The sequence below is a fragment of the Leptidea sinapis genome, chromosome 34 (assembly GCF_905404315.1).
Source record: "Leptidea sinapis chromosome 34, ilLepSina1.1, whole genome shotgun sequence".
Taxonomy (NCBI): Eukaryota; Metazoa; Arthropoda; class Insecta; order Lepidoptera; family Pieridae; genus Leptidea; species Leptidea sinapis.
Window position 1 is genome coordinate 10,842,779 of NC_066298.1, and position 22,982 is coordinate 10,865,760.

At 39.3% G+C, this 22,982-nt stretch overlaps 1 protein-coding gene across 4 annotated transcripts in view; it reads right to left on the bottom strand.

The window, feature by feature from the left end:
• Positions 1-22,982, bottom strand: part of LOC126975053 (transcription factor CP2) — a 57,792-nt gene that overhangs the window by 32,322 nt on the left and 2,488 nt on the right. For 3 of the 4 annotated variants that reach the window (XM_050822852.1, XM_050822850.1, XM_050822851.1), the window contains exons 2-11: positions 10,270-10,381; positions 9,694-9,817; positions 8,877-8,952; positions 7,528-7,623; positions 6,890-6,986; positions 6,279-6,423; positions 3,041-3,142; positions 2,059-2,166; positions 1,602-1,736; positions 707-826 (exon numbers count right to left, since the gene is read on the bottom strand). In XM_050822852.1, coding sequence (XP_050678809.1) covers positions 707-826; positions 1,602-1,736; positions 2,059-2,166; positions 3,041-3,142; positions 6,279-6,423; positions 6,890-6,986; positions 7,528-7,623; positions 8,877-8,952; positions 9,694-9,817; positions 10,270-10,381 — 1,115 coding nt within the window. Of the gene's footprint in view, positions 1-706; positions 827-1,601; positions 1,737-2,058; positions 2,167-3,040; positions 3,143-6,278; positions 6,424-6,889; positions 6,987-7,527; positions 7,624-8,876; positions 8,953-9,693; positions 9,818-10,269; positions 10,382-12,924; positions 13,553-22,982 lie in introns of those variants that run through there. The other variant, XM_050822853.1, reaches the window with a different exon arrangement.

Here is a 22,982-nt window from a genome sequence, read left to right on the forward strand (position 1 = left end):
AATTTTGTTTTTCAAACTCTTTCGATATTACAAAAGAAATATAGGCATAAGTACAAACACAGAATAATCTTAAATTATATTCCAACCGATCTTGATTGACAAGTTGTAAACAGTCAGCCATACTTGGCTCTATGGTGTTTTGGATATTAAAACACTAGCTACCGCAGCTATATATACGCTAGTATATGTTACGTGCCTGAACGCCTGAACGCTCTTTCACCAGGCTGTAGCTGACAGCCCACAATTGCCAAATTTTTAGTAAGTATCGAAATTAAAAAACATCCTAAGAATTTTAATAAGGGGGATGGTTTAAGACTAGCGCAGGCATGGAATATCGTGATCTCACTTTACAGTACAAATGCAACAAAAAGGCCCGAAAGTTTGGACGTCATTAGTAGTGTGTCGTGAATGAGGAAATCTTTGATTTCCTAATCCCTAATCGAAACGAATTAGACGCCACGTGGAAAAAATTAATGTACTATTAGTGTCACGTGTCAATGTGCCAAGAGTTCCTCACCGCCTCCGCAGTTCCGCCGTGACCACGATTCATTCAATTGGATCGAAATATCGGTATCGGATCTATAAATTAACAAAAAATCTCCGTCATAATAATAAGTCTTGAAAGTCTATTAAGTAAGTCTCTAAGTATTGAAAGTGTATTGGTCCAGGCAAACCTTCAGCCCGGTGACGTCACAGCGCTACATACCGTGGTGAGGACAGTGGCTTCACACCCCGGCTGGTATTTGTCCAGATCGGAAGGGGGACGCCGGCTGACTTTCTCTCTGTCCTGCTTGTGTTTGCGATCTGCGCCTTTCAGCTTGAACACCTGCATGGAATAGATTCATAAAATGACAGTTGGTAAAACAAATAATAGTTTTTTTTTTATGACAATTAGGGAAGAGTACTCGGACACCTACAGTGTAGTGCTGTGTCGTAGTCGTCGAGAAGAAAGTTGCGATCCCAAGTTTTTTTTTCGAAACGTTCCACGTGGACACGGTATTATGTTTTGATTTTTGGTAGGTACTCAAATAACACGGAAACTAATACTCTACATTTTGTATGAAAAAATTCAAAAGAAAGTAAAAATTTGTTATCATGCTTCAATCATTTTTCCAAAATTGTTTTGATCCATACCATATAATGTGGAGTTGTTAAAATTAGAATTTTTACATTTTAGAAAACGTAAGAATTAAATCTTATAAAAGCACGTTAACAAGGACACAAGGGACCCGCAACTTTGCACGTATTTTAATTTACATCTCGCTTGAAAATTTATATCCCTTATAGTAAAACACTTTTATTGTATTTTAATCTTATTAGAAACACCAAATTCTATTAGCAAACTGAATTCATGACAACGCCATCTATGAATAATTACCTACATCATATCTGTTTTGCTGATATCTGTACTTTAACTATTGGTACTTGTCATTTTGGAAGTCAAAACAACTGGTATTTTATTGCTAAAATTAAACACTAATTAGTTAAATAAAGAATCATTCATCAAATCACAAACATACATTTCTTTTATTTTATTTGCAAAGTGAACATGGCTGGATGTGCCGCTACAGGACGACTAATTCCCGGGATCATATAAATACCTTGATCTGGCAGGCAGCAGCGTGAAGCCTGGTGTTCTCATCACTCCCCAGGTAGCTCTCAACCTGGATGCGGAAAGGTACACCCTTCTCTCCGCCATGTTTCTTGGCGGTGAACTCCGTGGAGATACAGTTCACCTGATGATACAGGACACCATTATTACCACACCCATAGAGTATTGTTAGGAGTCAGGAGTACAGGGTTCGGAAAACATTAGTATAATTCCGCAAGTAAATTATTACACGTTATAGCAGTCAGTATATTATATACTCCTCACTAGGTACTAATAATTCGTTACATACTATATTATGTTACTGAATAATTTGTAATTTTTAAAGTGATATTTATTTAGCTCTATAATATTTCTTTGGGAACGTCCAGTGAAAGTGACTAATCGAATTTGAAGTATTTGTAAATTTTCGTAACAACCCATCTGAGATAGGATTTTATCATCCCTACCTTGATAAAAACACCGACATCTTTGGTGGGGTCCCAGAAGACATGCAACGCGTTGAGGGTTGAAGGTTGTTCGACACGAGTCACCCCGTATGATAGAGGCACGTCCACCTGGTAATATAGCAATAATTATTAGAAAAATAAAAACAGCTTTTATTTACTTTCATTTCGAAAATTTTTAATTACAAACTTCCAAATGAATTTATAAAATCATCTATACAGGGTGCAATCGTTAAGTGTAACCTCACTTGATTTTTATAAAGTTATTGATGTCATTTTACTGATTAGGTAACGTACTTTCTATATTGTCGGCCTCCAAGGACCCGGCCTGGCTTCACTGTAAGACCCTTTAGGGCTATCAGCACTAATGAGGTTTTTAGTCGGTAGGGGGTGTTTACATCGGAGCCCGACATAGGGGCCCCTTTCGGCGTCTTCAATACGTAAATGTATTTTCCTCCTCTCCAAAAAAAACTTTCGGTATCAGTTTTTTTATATATGTAATAGTTACGGAATAATCGCCTGGTCACACTTAACGATTACACCATGTATAAGGCTAAAAGACGGCGTTGGAAGTTTTAGTCGTCAGCAAACCCGATAGTATATAATATATTGTTGATAAGGTCTTTATGAGCTTAAAATCGTAGACACCCAAATGGCGCATGCGGGTGTCTATAAACTGGACTGTGACTGTGGCGTGTCTTACATTGGGCAAACCAAACGCAATATCTCAAGCCGACTTTAAGAACACATTGTGGATATTAAACACAGACGTCACTTTAAGTCAGCAATATGTGAACACATATCAGACCGGCCAAACTAGTACATCCGCTTCGACTAACAAAAAATTTGGCAACATAGAATAGTTTTCTTCTTATACTGCTACGTGAAGCAAGCAAATTAAGGTCTAAATAAACACAAAATGGCGTCTTAAACAGCTGCCAATGTTGCGAAACTATCTGTCTCCCCTCTTCCCACCTCCACTTACCTCAATGATTCTCTCTCCAGGTCTCTGCTCGTGCCACTGCGCGATCTGCTCCCGCTCCATGTATTGGAGACGACGCTCGTGGAAACAGATCTTGATCACACTCTACCGATACAAAATTACAGAGATGTAATTATAATTATTTCACAATAATTTGGCTGTCCAGTAAGGCCAACCAACAAGATATGTTAAAAAATGTAAACAAAGTTTCAGGGGTTTAAAACATTTTCATCGATGTCTTTAAATATTGGAAAAAATTTATACATTTCAAAGGTATTAGTAGTAGTCTTAAGGTGCCAGACTAAAATTCCATATTTAAAATCAACAACTACTCACAATGATAACAAAAATCAAAAAGAAACAACAATAACGGATTAATAGTAACCACAGATTAACAAAATATACTCAGATGTAGTAATCTAAGGAAACAAGGTGTAGTCGTGTAATATTCATGTACGCGTAGTGTCATTGTAGCGACACGTACATCTTTGTGTGTGTAATGTTGCTAGATGTTAGGGAAAAAACTCCCAATTATTTTTGGACCTGTTGACTTTATTGTACCCATATGTGTACGTAAACATATTGATTTTATTAAAAAAGTATATCCGCCATCTTGGATCTCAAAATTGATGTCATATACGGAATTAACACTCCCTAAAACCTCTATAATTATATCCATACTGATATTATTCAAAAAGTCACATCCGCCATCTTGGACCTCAAAATGGATGTCATATTTGTAATTGAGACTCCCTAAAACCTCGAAAATGATACCCACACTAATATAATTGAAAAACTCACATCCGCCATCTTGGATCTCCAAATATATCATCATGTCATAATCTGAATCGACACTTCCAAAAATCTCGGTTATAATAGCCATATTGATTTGATAAGTAAAGCATAATATATATGGGCTGCATTCAAGCGGCAATTGAAGACATGCTTGCACAGATCCCTTCCGCTGAAATCGTAGTCTTGGGTGATTTCAACGGGCACAATGCCGAATGACTACGCAGGGAGATCTGTGCATAATTTTGCACTGGTGTATGGTCTGTCCCAATTGGTTGAGTCGCCAACGCGGCTCCCGGATGTGGATCGCCACATGCCGTCTTTATTAGATCTTCTGCTGACTACACATCCCGATAGTAACGAGGTCTCTGTCGACGCCCCTCTCGGAACATCCGACCATTGCCTGGTCGCAGACCACCAGCGACCCGCCAGCGTTTGGTACTACAAGTCAGCAGATTGGGATAGGATGCGTTCCTTTTTGCATCCTACCCTTGGGGCAAGGTTTGTTTCCCTTCGGATGATCCTAGTGCCTGCGCCGTTGCAGTAGCTGATGATACTACAGGGCATGGATATTTTTATACCAAGTTCTGTGGTACCGATCGGTGGCAGATCACAGCCCTGGTTCGATGCGTCAGTTAAAGCAGCATCTGACTGCAAAAAACAGGCGTATCGAACTTGGGTTGCGGCGCTGGGCACAAAGGATCCGAACTGCATAGTTCTAAAGAAGAAATACAACCGTGCTTCCAGATTTTTTAAGCGGCAAATCGCCCGTGCAAAGTCAAAACACGTCGTCAAAATCGGCGAGCAGCTTTCCAGCTACCCGACCGGAACACGCAAGTTCTGGTCGTTGTCGAAAGCTGCTCTTGGTAACTTCAGCCAGCCGTCCATGCCGCCGTTGCACATGAGGAATGACACCCTTGCCCATACGGCAAAAGTGAAAGCCGATCTCCTGTGCGCTCTTTTCGCCTCCAACTCGACTCTTGACGACAACGGAAAAACACCGTCAACCATCCCACGGTGTCAGAGCTCCATGCCTGAAGTACATTTCAAACAGAAAACTGTTCAGCGAGCTCTGTTTTCGTTGGACGTCAGGAAGTCGAGCGGGCCGGATGGCATCTCTCCAATCGTGCATAGAACGTGTGCACCGAGTTGTCGCCGGTGCTAACGCGTTTATTCCGACACTCACATACAAAAGGCGTAGTCCCTGACTCATGGAAGTCAGCCCTTGTCCATCCGATCACAAAAAAAGGAGACAGTTCGGATCCGGCAAACTACAGGCCTATAGCGATTACCTCCATGCTCTCCAAAATCATGTAGAGCATAATTAACCGCCAGCTCTTGGTATACCTATTATATAGAGGGTCACCAGTTGATCAACGTCCGACAGTACGGCTTTCGCCATGGTCGATCGGCAGGTGATGTTCTGGTATACCCAACGCATAGATGGGCGGCCGCTATCGAAAGCAAGGGGAAGGCCTTTAATCGTGTATGGCACAAGGCGCTCCTCTCAAAATTTCCATAGTTTAGGCTTCCCCAGAGCTTTTGCAAGTGGACCTCCAGCTTCCTCACTGGGCGCAGCATACATGTCATTATCGACGGTTATTGCTTGAATTCCAAGCCCGAGAACGCTGGAGTGCCCCAAGGCTGTGTGCTATCTCCGACACTGTTTCTTCTGCATATCAATGATATGTTGGACACCTCCAACATACATTGCTATGCAGACTACAGCATTGGTGATGCCGTATACACGGGCCATGCAGGTCTCTTGCGGGAAATCGCCAACCAAAGCCGGGAGAAATTTGTGTCTTCTATCGAGTCCTCTCTCGAGAAGGTCGCGGAATGGGGTAAATTGAACCTTGTCCAGTTTAACTCCCAGAAGACTCGCGCTGCGTAGACATCGCTTCATTGTGTGTCTACCGCATTTATCACGGGGAGTGTTCCGAAGAGCTGTTTCACCTGATTTCTGCCGCCGAATTCCACCTTCGCACGACACGCCACAAGTTAGGATTTCATCCCCACCATCTGGATGTGTTGCGGTCCTGCACAATACGATTTTCAAGGAACTTTCTTCCACGTACGCTTTGTAGTAACAAAGCTGTGGAACGAAATTCCTTGTGCGGTATTTCCAGGACGATACGACATGGATACCTTCAAAAAAAGCGCGTACACCTTCCTTAAAGGCCGGCAACGCTCCTGTGATTCGTCTAGTGTTGCAAGAGAATGTGGGCGGCGGTGATCACTTAACACCAGGTGACCCATACGCTCGTTTGTCCACCTTTTTCCATACAAAAAAAAATATTTATTTTTCTTTCGGTTATTTTACTGTTATTTTTAATATGTTCTTTTGGGAAAAAAAGTTTCACTTGCATCGTGCTTTCATATGACCACACAATTGCTTTTTTATTTTAGCTCATACTATTATTATCTAGAGCAACGCTGTGCTCGTTACCTTAAATATCTTCCCCTTGGAGTGCGAGAGGTCGCCCAGTTTCTTCAGCTTGATCTCGTAGGGCTGTCCCTGGTTCAGATATGTGAGTGTTTCCTCGTTTTGTTTTGTCGCTATGGACGTAGCCGCAGCTAGCACGTATTGAAACCTGTCAAGTAAATTTTAAGTCACTAAGAAGTAAAATATTCGATACGATTGTCGTTCGATATGACAGCTTTACAATGGCACGGCGACCGTTCTGCTACCGAGTGTAGCTCGTGCTTATCCACCATTAACATGGTTTTGACGAGCAACAAACAGTCTTTGCAGTAATGTACTGACTTGTATGGCCTCATTCACATGAACACGGGCGCAAGGCGACGTCTTCAGTCTTATAAATATATAAAATCTGAATTATAAATTCTGTATCTGACTGACAAGGGGTCGCCAGAATTTTTCAAGCTGTAATGGGGTCGCGAAATAAATAAGATTGAAAAACACTGCTTTACGATATGCTATGATCGTTACCTAACCAATGAGCATTCAGTATCCGCTCACCTCAGTTGGTTGAGTTGTTTACATTGCAGATATTTAAGAAGATTACTCTGTTATAAAAGTCGATGGTGTTTTGTTACCTGGAGTCATCCTTGTAGACCACATCAGTCCGCTGCTGCACTGGAGAGTGCAAGAAGCCGTCGAACGAGCTCGGAGAACACATCAACAGACCAGCATCTACCAATTAACATTTGGTAATTCAATTCAAAAAATAAAATATTTACATGTACGATTCAATCATGGATTATTTAAAAACGTCGTGTGATAAACGGGTGTGTAGGTAATTGTAAGCGAGTTGTAGACATTCCGCCCGTGTACAGGTATACGTTTATAATATTTATTGTTCAGAGTTATTATTGTAAAGTTATTAGATATTTCAAGGCACGGATGAGACTTTAGATATAATAATTACAGTTAACACAAATGATTCATCGGATGAATGTTAGGATGAGGATGAGCTCGAAATGAGGTCTGGAGTTGAAGAAATTAAAAGTTATGTTTAAAATTAAAATTCACCATTTTAATATTGTTTAATATGATTAATTCAGTATAAAGTACCTGGGTATAAAAATTACAAAAAAATATAAAAGTATTGGTTTATTTATTTATTTGCTGACCGTACACGTACACCCACTAACGCAAAAACGTCTCAAGAGTAACTTACCTGTATCTCAATGTACTGGTTCCTGCTCTCGAAAAAAATGGAAGTATATCTTACTTTTATTATCGTGTTCAGTGGGTGAGTGGTAGCCGTTCATATTGATCATAGATGTGGGGATCGCCGGTTGGCACTGCATGCTCTCGGGGCTACTGGCTGCGAAATCATTAACACAAGTTTAATTATTATTTACAATTACCGGCTGCTGTTTTTCCGAACCAATACGACTTAGGGACCTTCAAGAAAAAAGCATACTCCAGCCTTAAAGGCCGGCAACACATCTCTTGACACCTGGTGCTGCGGATGTCAATGTGCGGTTGTCACAACACTACACATCCCGAGCACACAACAACACTACACATCCCGAGCCTCTTGCCCGTTTGCCCTCTTATATAAAAAATCGATCAATATACAATATGACTTAAGAAAGCCTTCTATAGAATAGCAGATTACATAGAACATAATAATGCATGGTTCTTGACTGGGTTTGTGCAGGCAACCTAAAAGTGTAGTATGTAAATTTGTTATTTAATAAAATTTAAAAGATGTCCTGGCAATTACTTATGAGTTATTCTCTCCCCATGTCAAAGCCCCTATACAAACTGATGTAGGTATATTTTTGTGACTCTATGGTAAATAAATATGATTCTATACGTACGTAACGTAATATTTCAGTAGAACACACCGGGTATTCAACATAGTATGGACGTTGGCAATCAAAACGTTAAATATATTTATAGGACTAAGACAGCATTCTGTCTTAGGATGATAAATTCAAATACAACCTTCACGGAATTTTTAGGCCCATAAAAGCCATAGTATAATAATGTTAATTTGTATACAGATAATATAAGTCTGTCAGTCATTGTGGGGAGGGATTTTCATGGCAGCCAGGTTGGCGATCGCAGTAGATGTTGATGCTCGGATGCTGCTGCCTATCCTCCGTTCTTTGTGTCCCTTATTCGCCTCTTACAATATCCACGCGAAGAGATGGGGTGGTACTATTATGGTGCGACACCACACGCACGAGCCTGATGAGATAGCTCATGGTCGCTCAGAGGGTAATGGAAAGGGCTATGCTCAGTGTTTCCCTGTGAGATCGAATCAGAAATGAGGAGTTCCATAAAACAACCAAAGTCACCGATAGATAGCCGGATTACGAAACTGAAATGGTAGTGGGATAGCTCAAAGGACAAATGGCCGTTGGGGCAGTAAAGTCCACGGCCTGACGACCACGTACCAAAAGACGCAGTGATGATGCCTACTCCAGAAGATGGACCGATGATCTGGTCAAGATCGCCGGAATAGGTTGGATGAGGGCAGTCTCGTGGAAATCTTTGGGGGAGGCCTTTGCCAAGCAGGTCTTCCGGCTGATGTTGATAATGTTGATGGATGTAAGAAGTACTCACAGTATTGACTTATGAGGCCATTATGCGGCGGAGACTGCTCTATCGCGTCACGGCTGTCTACAACCATACTAGTGATCTGAAAACAAATAACCGTTTAGTGAACTAAAATCTGTAGGTGTCCCCAGTTATTTATTAAGCAATACAATTCTCAGAAACTTATTTCTACAACCCTATCTACGTGTCGAGAAATAAAACTTTATAATGCTTATAACCAATACATCCAAGTGGGGAAAAATCCAGGAAACTGGGAAAACCTGGCTATTTACTATCACCGAACCTAACTTAAAAATAATGACTAGAACTTAAAACTAAAGTAAATAAGTACATATAGTACACGAAATTAAGTGCCTTAAAACGAGCATTATGTGAGGCTTGAAGGAAAGTTTCCGGTCGAGTTTAAGTCCTAAGTATTTAGCATGTGACTGCCATTCGACCGGGTGGTTATTAGTGTCATATATATTACTTTCAATTATACCAATTAATATACATACTGCTGGCTGTACCAAGTGGGTGGACGAACTTACTAAGCAAGAAACCGTTTATAGCCTAAATGCGTCGTCAGATTTGGTCTGGCCGGATTATCAGATGCGGTCTGATACCGGACCGTATTCTATGGTATGTCGAATTGTCGCACAAAATTATTATTATTACCTTCCGGGCCGTACCAAGTATAACGGCAGACCAATAGATGCAAAGCGTCCACCCACACTCACCGGACCGTGCGATGGTCAGACCGTACCAAATCCGACCGTGTGTTTGGTCTTTATTATTATATTACACGAAGCACTGCGTAATACTAATCAGATAGCTTACTAACCTGTCTGTCATCATTCCTGCGAGGGGGCCACTGCCTCCTCACAGGGGGGGACAGCACAACCCCCGTGGGGGACGGCGCCTCCTGTTTGAAGTTTGCCAATGCAGGCAGCGATAGTAGAGCCTCGCTGAAAATTAATTAAACTTTTATACAGTTTTGATATTAAATAGGCCACAACAAAAATAATACAATGTCCTAATGTTTTTGTTTGTCAACAAAATAAACACATAAACTGAAAAAAGAGATTCAAACACCGATAGTTCCACACAAATTTGTACGTAGATTAGATCGTCCTTTATATATTTTTTCCCATTTTATTGATGTGAGTTGCCTGTATTTAATATATATATTAAATTAATAAACCTTTAGTCACACATTATTAACTTTATTTATTTAAATCGTGCGTGTCATCACTAGCAGAACACCCCGCGCCCCCGCCGAGCGCAAAACCGTAGTGCGAGCCGGGGCTTGATTGCGAACAATACACTCACCCTGATGAAGGAGCTCCGAATGGTTAGAAACTAACATTTCTATTTTATGTTTAGATTTAAACATTGTACCATGATTATAAATGCTTACTTCATGGACAGCTCGCCGGGCAAGTCCAAATCCAGATCGTTGACCTGCCATCCTGGAGACATGTGGGAGGATGAGGAGCTGGTGCCACTCCCCCCCATATCGACAAGAGATGCTGAAAAAAATATTTACACTTATTTATTATATATGGATTTATAGATTATTACTAGCTGACCCAGCAAACGTTGTATTGCCGATATTAAAATCGCGATACAAAAGTAACTGTTGATCGTAGATGGGTGAAAATTTGAAGTTGTATGTATTTTTTAATGCTGACTCATAATCAAACAAATTTAAAAAAAAATGTCCAAAAATATAAAAATTCGTGTGGACCACCCTTAACATTTAGGGGTATGAAAAATATATGTTGGCCGATTCTCAGACCTACTCAATATGCTCACAAAATTTCATGAGAATCGGTCACGCGGTTTCGGAGGAGTACGGGAACGAACGTTGTGACACGAGAATTTGTGAAACACAACACACAAACGCTCTTACGGTCCGTCTGGCATTTCTGGAGAGCACTATTTTATGGAAAACTAGCTGACCCGATTTACTGATAAGGTAACGTACTTTTGATATCAGCTTAAAGTTTTTTGATATCTGTTATGTTACGGAATAAGCGCCTGTGCATACTTAATGATTCTAACCTGTACAAAATTATAATTAAATAAATAAAAACAATTACTTTGTCGTTCAGCCAAAATCCAAATTGTTTCTTAAGTCGATTCCCTAATATTTTCAATATAAATGTTTGTAAGCATATAAGTCCTTAGTGGGAGTATGCTGTATGCTTGTATGGCTGTGCGAGGCAAGAAATTACTTGAAACCGCGCGGTTGTGGAATGCCGGCCGTCAACGTGGTGCGGGTGGTACCTATTTAGCATTTTGACGTGATTTCCGGTGGTGGGATTCGACCGCTGTTATTAACCCGAACAGCTCCTCTGAGCACTTCTCGTGAGAAATGCGGTAGAAGATGCAGAGAGAACCCATATCTCTACGCACGCCAAAGAAGCAAGCCGATCGGAAATGACTTGAACGGCGATGATCCGAGCCGCTCTTTGTTGTATGCGGTCAAATGGAAGAAGCTGGTACTGGGGAGCGCCCGCCAGGTATTAATCAAATAAAAGACATCAAGCAAATCATATTTTTCCAGATATTTATCATGTTGCCTCACATCAGCATTACACCGCAATAATTAATAAAAACACACAACAACGGCGGCCATCTTGGATTCACCCTTGGCCCCTTATCTGTCGTTTCGCAAATAATGAACCAGTTACACTCGTTATCTGGCACTTTGCCCCGTCTGGTACTGATAGAACTAGTCATAACCGATTCGCGTGCTTTCATAAGACATTTCTATTTGATGACACGTGCCATGACTACTCGGTAAGTACCTACTTTGTAATTAAGTAATGGATATTACTGCAAAGAGCAACTTATTTTCATCTTTAAGATATACAATGATATGTTGGACTCCTTTTATATAAATTGCTATGCTGATGACAGTACTGGTGATGGTCTCTATCGGGATATCGTAGACCAGTGCCGGACGAAACTTGTGTCGATCGGCTCTCGTATCGAGACCTCGATAGAAAAGGTCGCGGAATATAGACCTTGTCCAGTTTAACATCCAGAAGACTCAAGTTTACGCGTTTACCACAAAAAAATTGAGAAAACTATAGGCCATCCCTGCAACTTCCCGCTAATTCCATACCTAAACGCTTCGAATTGTACTTATGACGATTTTGAGCTCTTCGATCCCAAAGAGTAAGCTGTTATATGTTTTTGCAAAACTTTGATAAAAGTTACATAAAACCCTATTATATAAATTTTTAAACCGCAATTACTTTTGAATGGATAAACCGATTTTCACTCAGTTTTCAGTAGATCGGTAAAGCCTTTTAAAAACTATTAAAAAAAAACACACTCAGAAAATGTATTTTTCGTATTTGTTTTGAGATTTCCCAAAACCTACCGGTCCGCATCGGTCCGAATTGTATTCAAAATCAAAGTTTGGTCAAGCCCTTTCGAATGGCGTCAACCACGATGGAATCCTTCGAGCCGTTTAAAAACACATACAGACGTACGGACGCCCATTGCCGGAATAATCAGGGAAGCTTCCCATAGGACTTTGAAAGGTCGAGATCTGATGAAAAATCGATTTCCGAAAAACTGGAGAAAACCATTAACTCCCAATTTTTTAAATTTTCAAGCCGGAAGTGAAAAACAATTTGTCGTATTACCGCTCTTCGACAACACTTCCCTTAATGCTTTGGCTAGTATCGGGATACAGTGCTTTTATAATAGACATGGGACGGATACTCATTATTATTATAATAAGAAACAAAGGAAGATATTATTCTACTATAGCATATAAATATTAACTTGTAGACATAGCATTCTGTAAGGGATCTCCCCTATTCCTTATAATCTTACTACGGTCATAGGTCAACGAAGCAGTAGCAATCGCTGTACTTAGTGGTTTAGAGAAATAATGCTCCATGTAATAACAACCTTGATTCAACAACCATCCAACTTTCTAAGCAGACGCCTCGAACACTCCCGGGACAGATGCAGCAGAAAATAAGCCAAACTAAGCTAAATAAAAATAACAATTTTGAAGAAAAAAAAAAAGATATTGATCACAACTTACGCTGAGCGGCCGAGCCAAAATCGTAAGAATATCCAAATGAGAAGAACCTCCGTCCCTCGCGAACTTCCCTTGCTGCGAACTGTAGCACAGCGGCCGCTGACACGCGGTCCGCTTGCACGTCCGTGTCTTCAACCATCGCAGTCTCTATTTCGAATAATAGGTGGCGCAGTTCACAAAACTGCTACTTTCCTTCACGTGACTTTTTGCAGGTAAACACCTAAGTATTGGCGGTTTCTATATTCTTAGATGACAGCGGAGTTTAAAAATATTCAATTAATTTAGAAGACAAAGATCACAGTAACTTGCTGGTATTCTACTTTGTTTCACTCGTGACAGCAGAAGGTGTTCCAATAAACTACCGTAAACGTGTTCTGTTTTTTCACCAACAGATGACGTTATTCTCAAAAACTTAGTTTTCTACTGCTGCTTTCGTCAGAAAACACTACAACATATTATTGTCCACCGGTATGTTTTCACGGACATAACACTGTACGGCTTTGTTAATAGTCCACTGTAGTCCTTTGTCATCTTATGCCCAATACCTTTTATTCACCTTTACGCGTATGCGTTGTAATAGTTTTATTTGTGTTGTTTATGATATAACGAGACTGTGTGTAATCTGTGACAACATCACAATACCGTAATAGAAAAGTACTTAGAGAGCCCTAATCGACGCACGCACACATACACAAAATTTCCACGGCCGCTAAGCAATCTATTGAGGAAAAAAAAAGCTATTGAGTGCCACGCCGTACGCCAGCGACACTAGTCGCTGTGTTAAATTATCTGCGCCGTACCGTCTGAATCGTCAATGTTTTTGTATGTACCAATCCTAGCATTCCGCGCTATTCTACTGTTCTATTACTGTATTGTGGTACGGGTCACCTGCTCGTGTTAAGCGCCGCTCACACATACATGCAACATAAGAAGAAAAATATTCTGCTTGTAGAAGTCCGCGAAGAATATTTATATTAAAATCAGTTTTATAAATAAGCCGAAATTGAAGAAATTTTATAACAGTATATGGTTTCAATATTGCAATTTTATCCAAGTATGTTTATAAATAGATAGCCACAAATATTTTAGCAAAAGTTACATAAATATCTATTTAGCGTTAATTTACGCGTTACCGAATATTTATTTTACGTCACATAAGATAATTGCACGTGACTACAGGTGATTATGGAAAAAACAGATGCGGCAATCGGTTTGCGCTTGTAGTTTTGTACCTCTGAATTGTAGAGAACCAATAATTTCAACTTGTAGCATCTGCACGCTCTGTGACTCAAAATTTCGCCTCCACTCCATGCGTATTATTTTTCCGTTCATCAATTCTTATATACAAAAAATGGAAAAATAGTCAAATTGTCAATAAAAATTATTTATATTTCTGTTTTTATATGTTCTTTCTGGAACAAATCTAAATTATACATGATTTTCACAAAACCCCCAACGGCGTAATTTAATTCGGCAAATTAATAATTTAACGACTCTAACTTCAGATGGAATATATGAAGTGCTTAATATAGCTATTCAAGTTATTTAAAATAAAAGAGTCTAAGCTTGTATCTCTAAAACAAATACTTGTATTTTATTTTTATACAAATTATTAGGTAGAAAGTGTGCCGCCTTTATCTTAAGAATCAATACACTCATCTACAGCAAATAATTCTAATCTTTGACAGAATATATTTACTCTTGTGGGTAAAACTGTTTGCTAAATTTATTAAAGCAACAGATAGTAGCACTAGCATTGAAATATTACCAATGGTATTTTCTTCGCATTCTATATCAAAAGCCACTTTATTTTTTTGGAAAAAACCTCTCAGAGAGGACTGCCAAATCTACTTCACATAGTTAGTTAACTTTAACTCGACACTGCCTAAAGAATTCTGAATAGACCGAAACAGCAGGAACTCTGAAGTTGAAGAAAGGTCAGGGCTTTATTACTTATTTCAAAATATACAATGCCCTTCCAAACCCACCATACACAAAGCTTACTCGAGCTAAGGCCAATTCAAACATGAGCGGTATTTACTGCCACTGCGGGTAGAAGTGCATACCGCGCGGGTTTCTCTCAGGTATTTAGTATCAAGTTCCGTGGGTGGTGCGGAATAGTTGGTGCCATAGTACCGCATTGCCATTGTTCCACTTTTGAGCAAAATAGATTCCCCTAGACGAGAACGCCACAGAAATTACTATCTGGCGAAAACTTCTCACCTTCGTGAGCGAAACTCTATAACCACGCGGAATTCTATCCACAAGGATAGTGACATCCGCTTGAGTCTGATCAGTAATATTACCGCATACCCACTCGGTTTTATCTACCGCAGGCGGTGGCGGTTTTGCCACTGTCTGTGAAGCTTGAACGATCTTTGACTACGATCTTTTCGAACATTTTTGTCGTACATGATCCACTTTTCATACCCACCAGTTATCAATCTCTTCAAAAACAGTTCGGTTTCATTTCGTCTTTACAAAGAAAAATTCCCGGATCGAAAACGCACCAACTTTGTGCCATTGTAAGTGATGCAGCATTTTAGGTCGAAAATTTCCCAATTCTTACGCGGCTTCCTTTGGATAGTTTCCTTTTTCAATTTTTGCATTTTTCATCATGACAGAAATAATAACAAATAAAAAAGAGATGGAAAGAACATTTTACAAATTGTTTCTTTTTTTTAATGTTACCTCTTTAATGTCATGAAAAGCAGCCAGTCAAAACTATAATATGTGAAAAACTTCTCCCCGACCTATAATAATTGTCTACTGACTTTAATCGACGCTTATTTCATCAAATCTCGATATCCAATAATAATATCACAATTGTAGTAAATATGGATGAACTAATGAAAGTATCATTTATTATTTTATTGGAGAATCAAGTCTGATTAGGCATTTAGGTCACTCGTATATCTACAGCTCATTATAATTATGTAACGCTTAATAAAAACGTAAGTATCACGGCGTGTGGAGACCGATAAAGATGTTGTCTTCAAACAGTATGTTATCCAAATACCAATAATAATATTATAATACTTTAATATGTTACATTGTATTTAGGTTCGATTTCCACCAAGATAAAATTGCCGCCGTGGCTAATCATTACACTAAAAGCCGCACTAACACACTTATATCACAAGTAGCGTAATCTGTGACAATATCAGAATACAGTAATAGAACAGTACTTTAACTTCATTATAGAGAGCTCTAATCGACGCACGCACACATACACATGATCTACAAGACCGCTAAGCAATCTTGGGAAGACCAAACTATTGAGTGCCACGCTGTACGCCACCGAGACTGGTCGCTGTCCGAGTTAAATTAGCTGCACTGCGCCATCCGCGTCGTCAATCGTTTTGTATTTAAGAAAAGATGATTTACGATAGCAATTTTCCTTGCCTATTGAGATATTCTTGTATGATTACTTTGACCTATAGTTAAAGAAACTTACGATTATCACACAAAAAAAAAGGAACCGACCATTGTGATCCATGGTTACCAACAATATATATTGTAGAAAGTGACAAGAGAAGAGAGTGAAGATGTCTATAAAAAGCTATGTCTCCTTGACATCAACACACTTATCTCAGCGGATACTCCATAGGGAGTGCCGCTTGCGCCTCTCTCTCCCCAAGAGAAGGTCGCCATCGATGAAGGCACCTGCCCAAAGCCAACCTCAGGTGGTGTTTAGTGGGTAGGCACCTAGGTTTTACGTGAGTCCCACATAACCAACGCAGACTTAGGCTGCGTTGATATGCATGAACATTCACCACCTCCGTCCCGACGTTATCCCGTAGGGTAGCCCTTTACCTTTGTTTGAGCGCAAAAAAAAAGACATCAACACAATTCTGCTTCTGCCGTTGACGAGTAACGAGTGGCGTAACTCTGCAAAATTTTTTTCGAATATGAATTTGTCGTTGTAAAATTATTCTTAGAAGCTGAAGATTTTAATATTTTTGTAACATTATTGTATTTATTTTTTCAGTTAATTATTTAGATATTCGCTTATTTTTGAATTTTGGTAGGTATTAAATTTTGTACTAACAACCCCTTTTGATCCTAATTCCTAGAATATAATACACTGGCCTTCAAAAGTAAGTATCACACTTTTAAAATTGGGATAACGTTTTAAGTTAACAAGATATACTTTCGAAATAAAAAGGACTCCAAAGAGAATTTAATTTTGTACATAAAAACTTTATAGTCGGTAACCTTCTTTTAAGAATTGGCTGAAAAAAAACTTCAAAAACAAAACCATTCTTTTTTCAAAGTGGACGTTTCCGAATTACAATTTTACCATTCACATTTTTCTTTCTGTTTTAAATTTTTTTCAAGATCGATGGGTCTTGTTTTAAAAATTTATGCTAAAAAGCACATAACATTTATTTATCATGCCTCTTTCAGTTGAAGAATATGCTAGGATCATGGCTTTTCTGGAACTAGGCATCAGTATGCGTCGCACTGCAAGAATGGTGGGTGTGACGGTACGAACGGTCCAGAAGGTAAAGCGAAGGTACGAAGAGACTGGACACCATCTGAGGAGACCTTCTAATGGCAGACCCAGGTGTACCAGTGCCCGAGAAGATCGTTATATTATTTCCACTGTGTTAAGAAATCGCCACCAAAATGCAGTTGAAGTCCAGCAACAGCTACTTCAGACCCGGAGCGACTACATTAGTGACAGTACAGTGAGAAGAAGACTTGCTGAAGCAAATTTGAATCCCCGAAGACCAGCGAGTGGCCCAAAACTCGAGAGACAGCATCGAGTAGCGAGACTGCGATACGCCCGTGAACACATGCAGTGGGATGAAGAAGAATGGTCTAGAATTTTGTTTGCAGATGAGTCTCGATTCTCCCTTTACGCTTCTGATGGAAGGCGAAGTGTTTACAGGCGACCTGGTGAGCGATACCTTCAAGCCTGCATCTCAGAAAGAGTCCAATACGGTGGAGGCAGTGTGCATGTATGGGCTGGCATATCTTCAGAAGGTCGCACAGAGCTAGTAGCCATAGAAAATGGCACCCTCACTGGGCAAAGATATGCTCAAGAGATTCTCAATGAGTATGCAGGGCCGTATCAGGGTCAGGGTGATGGATCGATGCTGATGCATGATAATGCCCGGCCACACACGGCTCATATCGTAAAAGTGTAGGTATATTCAGGAGGTATCAGCGTGATGGCTTGGCTATCAAGAAGTCCTGATCTCAACCCGATTGAACACGCCTGGGATGAGCTTGGGAGGCTAGTCAGAAATCGCAGACCACCACCTACTACCCTCAGGGCACTAAAGCAGGCCCTGGTAGAAGAATGGGAGGATATTCCCCAACATCGGCTCCGAAACCTAGTGTTCAGTATGCCAAACCGGCTCGAAGCTGTAATCAGAGCTCGAGGAGGCAATACCAGTTATTAAAAATTAAATAACATGTAATACATTTTAGTTGAATTTTTTTACACTAAACTAAAAATGTCAATATTCATTGTTTTATCTTTTTTAAGTTAAAAATGTTACTAATGTATAATTTTAGTTTCTAAGAATTAAAGCCTATAAAATTTGCAACAAAACGTTTTTAATCTTAAATTTCTACCTTTTATAGTTAAGAAAAAAATTTAATTTGAAAAGTGTGATACTTACTTTTGCAGGCCAGTGTATATTGGAAAACATGTTATATACATATAAATAGCTTATATTGACTTATATGACCAGCTTCCTTGTATTGCATATAATGCATCAAATTTATTTTAACAAAAACTTCTAAAATATGACATTAATATAAACCAGTAAGAGGCTCCTTTACACAGGATGCCGGCTAGATTATGGGTACCCCACAAAGGCGCCTATTTCTGCCGTTAAGCAGTTATATGTAATCATTACTGTGTTTCGGTCAGAAGGGCGCCGTAGCTAGTGAAATTACTAGGCATACGATACTTAACATCTTATGTCTCGAGGAGGGCAATTGTAGTGCCACTCAGAATTTTTGGATTTATCAAGAATCCTGAGCGGCGCTGCTTTTACACACAATTACCATCAGCTGAACGTCCTGCCCGTTTTGTCCCCTATTGTCATAAAGACATATATAAAACTGTTGCTGAATATTGGGCTAAAGTCATACGATGGGACTTCAAAATGTTGGCGGCTGATAAAGCGCAAGTCTGTAGTACGACTAGAAGTATTGTCCCCGCTCACTTGGTGAACAGACACCTGTAGTTTCAGCGAAGCCGTATTATTTTTTAAATCAAGATATACTTAATTTAATTTTAATGCGTTTAGCGACACGCGCACTATAATTAACCTATTGTGTTCGAAAATCAATTTCATGACAAATATTCCTTTGCATATATTTTTTTTATAGAGAGGGCAAACGGGCAACAAGCTCAAGTGATGGCAAGTGGTGAGGGCAACCAATAGACATCCTCATAATACGTGTTTTATGATTAACTACTCAGATACCTACTGCTTGAGATATATTTTTTTTTATGATAATAAGCGCCGAGACGAAAACTACGTTCAGCTGATAGTAATTGATATGTCCTGCCCATTACAATGCAGTGCCACGCAGGATTCTTGAAAAACCCAAAAATTCTAGGCGGCACTATAACTGCGCTCGTCACCTTGAGACAAAATGTTGTCTCATTTGCCCAATAATCTCACTAGCTACGGCGCCCTTCAGACCGAAACACAGTAATGCTTACACTTTAGTGCTTCACAGCAGAAAGAGGCGCCGTTGTGGTACCCATAATCTAGCCGGCATCCTGTGCAAAGGAGCGAAATAGAAAAATGTAAAAAGAAAAGAAAACTATTGACATTCATAAGTGTAATTTCCTTGAACTACATGCATAGTGATTGTTTTTGTGAAAAAGGAGGACAAAGGAGCGAACGGGTCCCCTGATGGTAAGTGATCACCGCCACCCACATTCTCTTGCAACAGCAGAGGAATCACAGGAGCGTTGCCGGCCTTTAAGGAAGGTGTACCCGCTTTTTTTGAAGGTGCTCATGACGTATCGTCCCGGAAACAATGCACATGGTAGCACATTCTACACTTGGTTGTAGGTGGAAGAAAGTTTATTGAAAACCGCACGTGGAGGAACGCCACACATCCAGATGGTAGGTATGATAACCTAATTTGTGGCATGTCGTGGTGGGATACGGCGGCAGGAATCAGGTGAAACAGCTCTTTGGACGTGATAAATGCGGTAGAAGACACAATGAAGCGACTTCTCTACGCAACGCCAAGTGATCTAGCTGTTCTCATAACACTGGTTCTCCGACAATTCGAGCAGCTCTGCGTTGCACGCGGATTTTTTACTTTCAGGAGAGCCACTTATAGAGTTCAGTAGTTCCACCGGGATGTCGTCGGTGTGGACGCTATAAAGTTGCACAAATACTAAATGTCTGCATCTAATGTCTACTCTGTCATTGCTCTTTATATAGATTAATAAATTATTCTAGTAACATTTTTTTAACTGATCACGCTCCTTTAGTCCACTAGAACCGACTTTACCCAAACCACTGTTACATAGCCGAGCGTGACAGCTCTGTCTCATTCAATATCAACAAAATAAGGTACTCAGCGCCTCTGAAGAAGTTTTCACTTCAAGAATATATTACACGAAAAATACACCTAATCTTTGACATACTGCAATAATTAGCACATCTTTAGCGTCGCTTTGAGCTACTATTCAAATCGCAAAGATGAAAGACTATCCGAAAGTTTAAATTATATAAATCCTCTAAAAGGTACTGCAATCCAGCCACTAACACACTCGCGAATAACAGACGCGTGTCTATGTCTTACCGCGCCGCATTAAACTACTGCTTTACATCTATATTATGACATATCATTATCTATTATCACCAAAGAGTAAAATACAGATGCTTTCAGTACATTTTATGCCTACGTAATAACAATAAGAAGCTTCATAAACTGGTCTTATTAAAAAATCTACTTTAATAATTAATTATACGCTGTAACCAAAATAATACAAATAACATCGATTTGAAAAATATTATCCGGTATTACAGAAAAATACATACCGTACACACGCAAACCCTCAGAGGCACAAGAGGCAGTTGAACAAATTATTGTTAATTTAGTTGATTACCAATAAATAAATAATTTGTTCCCTATTTTGTGGTATATAACAATCTCAACAAGAACACAGAACCTTTATATATTTGTTCCATACATGTAGATTTAAATAAATAAATATTTTTTAAATCTACATGTATGGAACAAAGAACAGCTTAAATAAAAGTATTTAATTAGTCATTTTTATCGATAGAAGAACAGCCTTTAACGGTAAAAGCCTGGTTCGTTCTTTGCATTGTATATTGTTTGGTAAAGTGCCAATTAATTTCAACTGTGGAGATCGAACTTGCTAAGGTGCCAGCTATCGCTACTGTACTTCAACCCTAAGTTGAAACCGGTAGCAAACGGTGGCGCTAGTCGCGACAATCGCGTGACGTATGTGTGGCCGCAACTGAAAAGCCTATACAAGCTCTCTTCCGCTTCGACCGCCGTACGAGAAGGTGCCGTCCGAGACGTTCTGGGCCGCCCCTCGAGCCTCGAACCACGTGGGTTCCTGTAGTGCCGTGCACCGGTGGATGCTGTGTGGCGAGGAGCAGTAAAGGTAGGTGGTATATGCATTGTTACTTTTTTCACGGTTGTTTTATTGCGCTTACCAAATAATCTACAGTCCATTCTTAAAATCGAACAAGCCTCCTCCATTTTCTTTTGCTAGTCACTATAATGATGAATAAATCTTTATAAAATGTTTCTTGTTCAATAATAGGTTGCGCATGAAATGGGTGCGTATACTTGCACTATCGAGTGCACCTTTCCATGTATATATATATCTACCTGAAATATTGCCGCTCTTTCAGATATACCAATGTGCAACCTGAATATTTGTTTTACTTTTAACCATAAATCCGTTTCTGTCTTTTGTTTTTCCATAACAAAACAGTTGGAAATATTCTTTATCCTTTTCTTCATTAGTATAAATTTTTGTCATGTTTCACAGATACCTAACATGTCCCATTTAATATTTTCTACAGCTTTGTGTGTTCTAATTTTTTAATTCGTTTCTAGTTTACAAGTGACCTTGCGTCAGTAATAACGATTTATAGTTTATTGTGGCTTTTGTATATTTGTTGTTTAGTTTGTGTTTAATTTTTGTTAAGATTTCGATTTGTCTCCTCCGACTCCCGTTTTGAGTTTCGCCATTGTGTGGAACGTCATGGTTGGTGTGGTTATTTGCAAATGATTTGTGTTTGTTTTATGCTGTCATTAACAATATCTAAGATTTTTTTCGAAGTTCTAAATAGAATTTTTAGGTTACTGGGACCCCAAAAAAATTAAGGATTTTTCTGAACGTTGCATTTTTACTAGTTAATTTTCATTGGTATTTAATACTACATGCAATTTATCAACTTTCTGGTTCAAGTTTCCAAATTTCTGGTGTATGTGCGACTAAATATTACAAGTAATTTTACCCGCACAATGTGATAATTTCATCTCTCGTCTAGTCTTTTTTCTATTCCAGTGTTCGTTTCCAAAACAATACATATTTTACAATCCTTCTATTTTGTTATTTATTTATTTTTCAGCTCTAATTTATATATCTTTTGTGTTATTTCAAAGTTTTTCTCATTATCCATTCACTGTTATATATCCTAATATTATATCTTTGCTATTTATGCTAGCGCATTCTGCTGTCATTTGGGTTAGTACCCAATAACCAAGTACGGGTAGATCGTAGCGTGCGTAAACTAACTCACTGTAGCAGCGAACTGAGAGGTTTTTATTTAAAACATGAAACTTATTAAAACATAGAGGAGATTAGTTTTAGAAGAATTATTATGAGTCATGGCAAAATCATTACCACAATATCCAGAACGCTACTGGAATATCTGCGTCAGCATAATCTATGATGAGACGATAGTCACGTTCCCAAGTGAATTATATCAACAAACATTTAACATTACATTAGTAGCACAGAGATGTGTGGCTGTAGGTGTATCAATACTTGTGCTAAAAAAAGGTCGGCTCGTATTAGA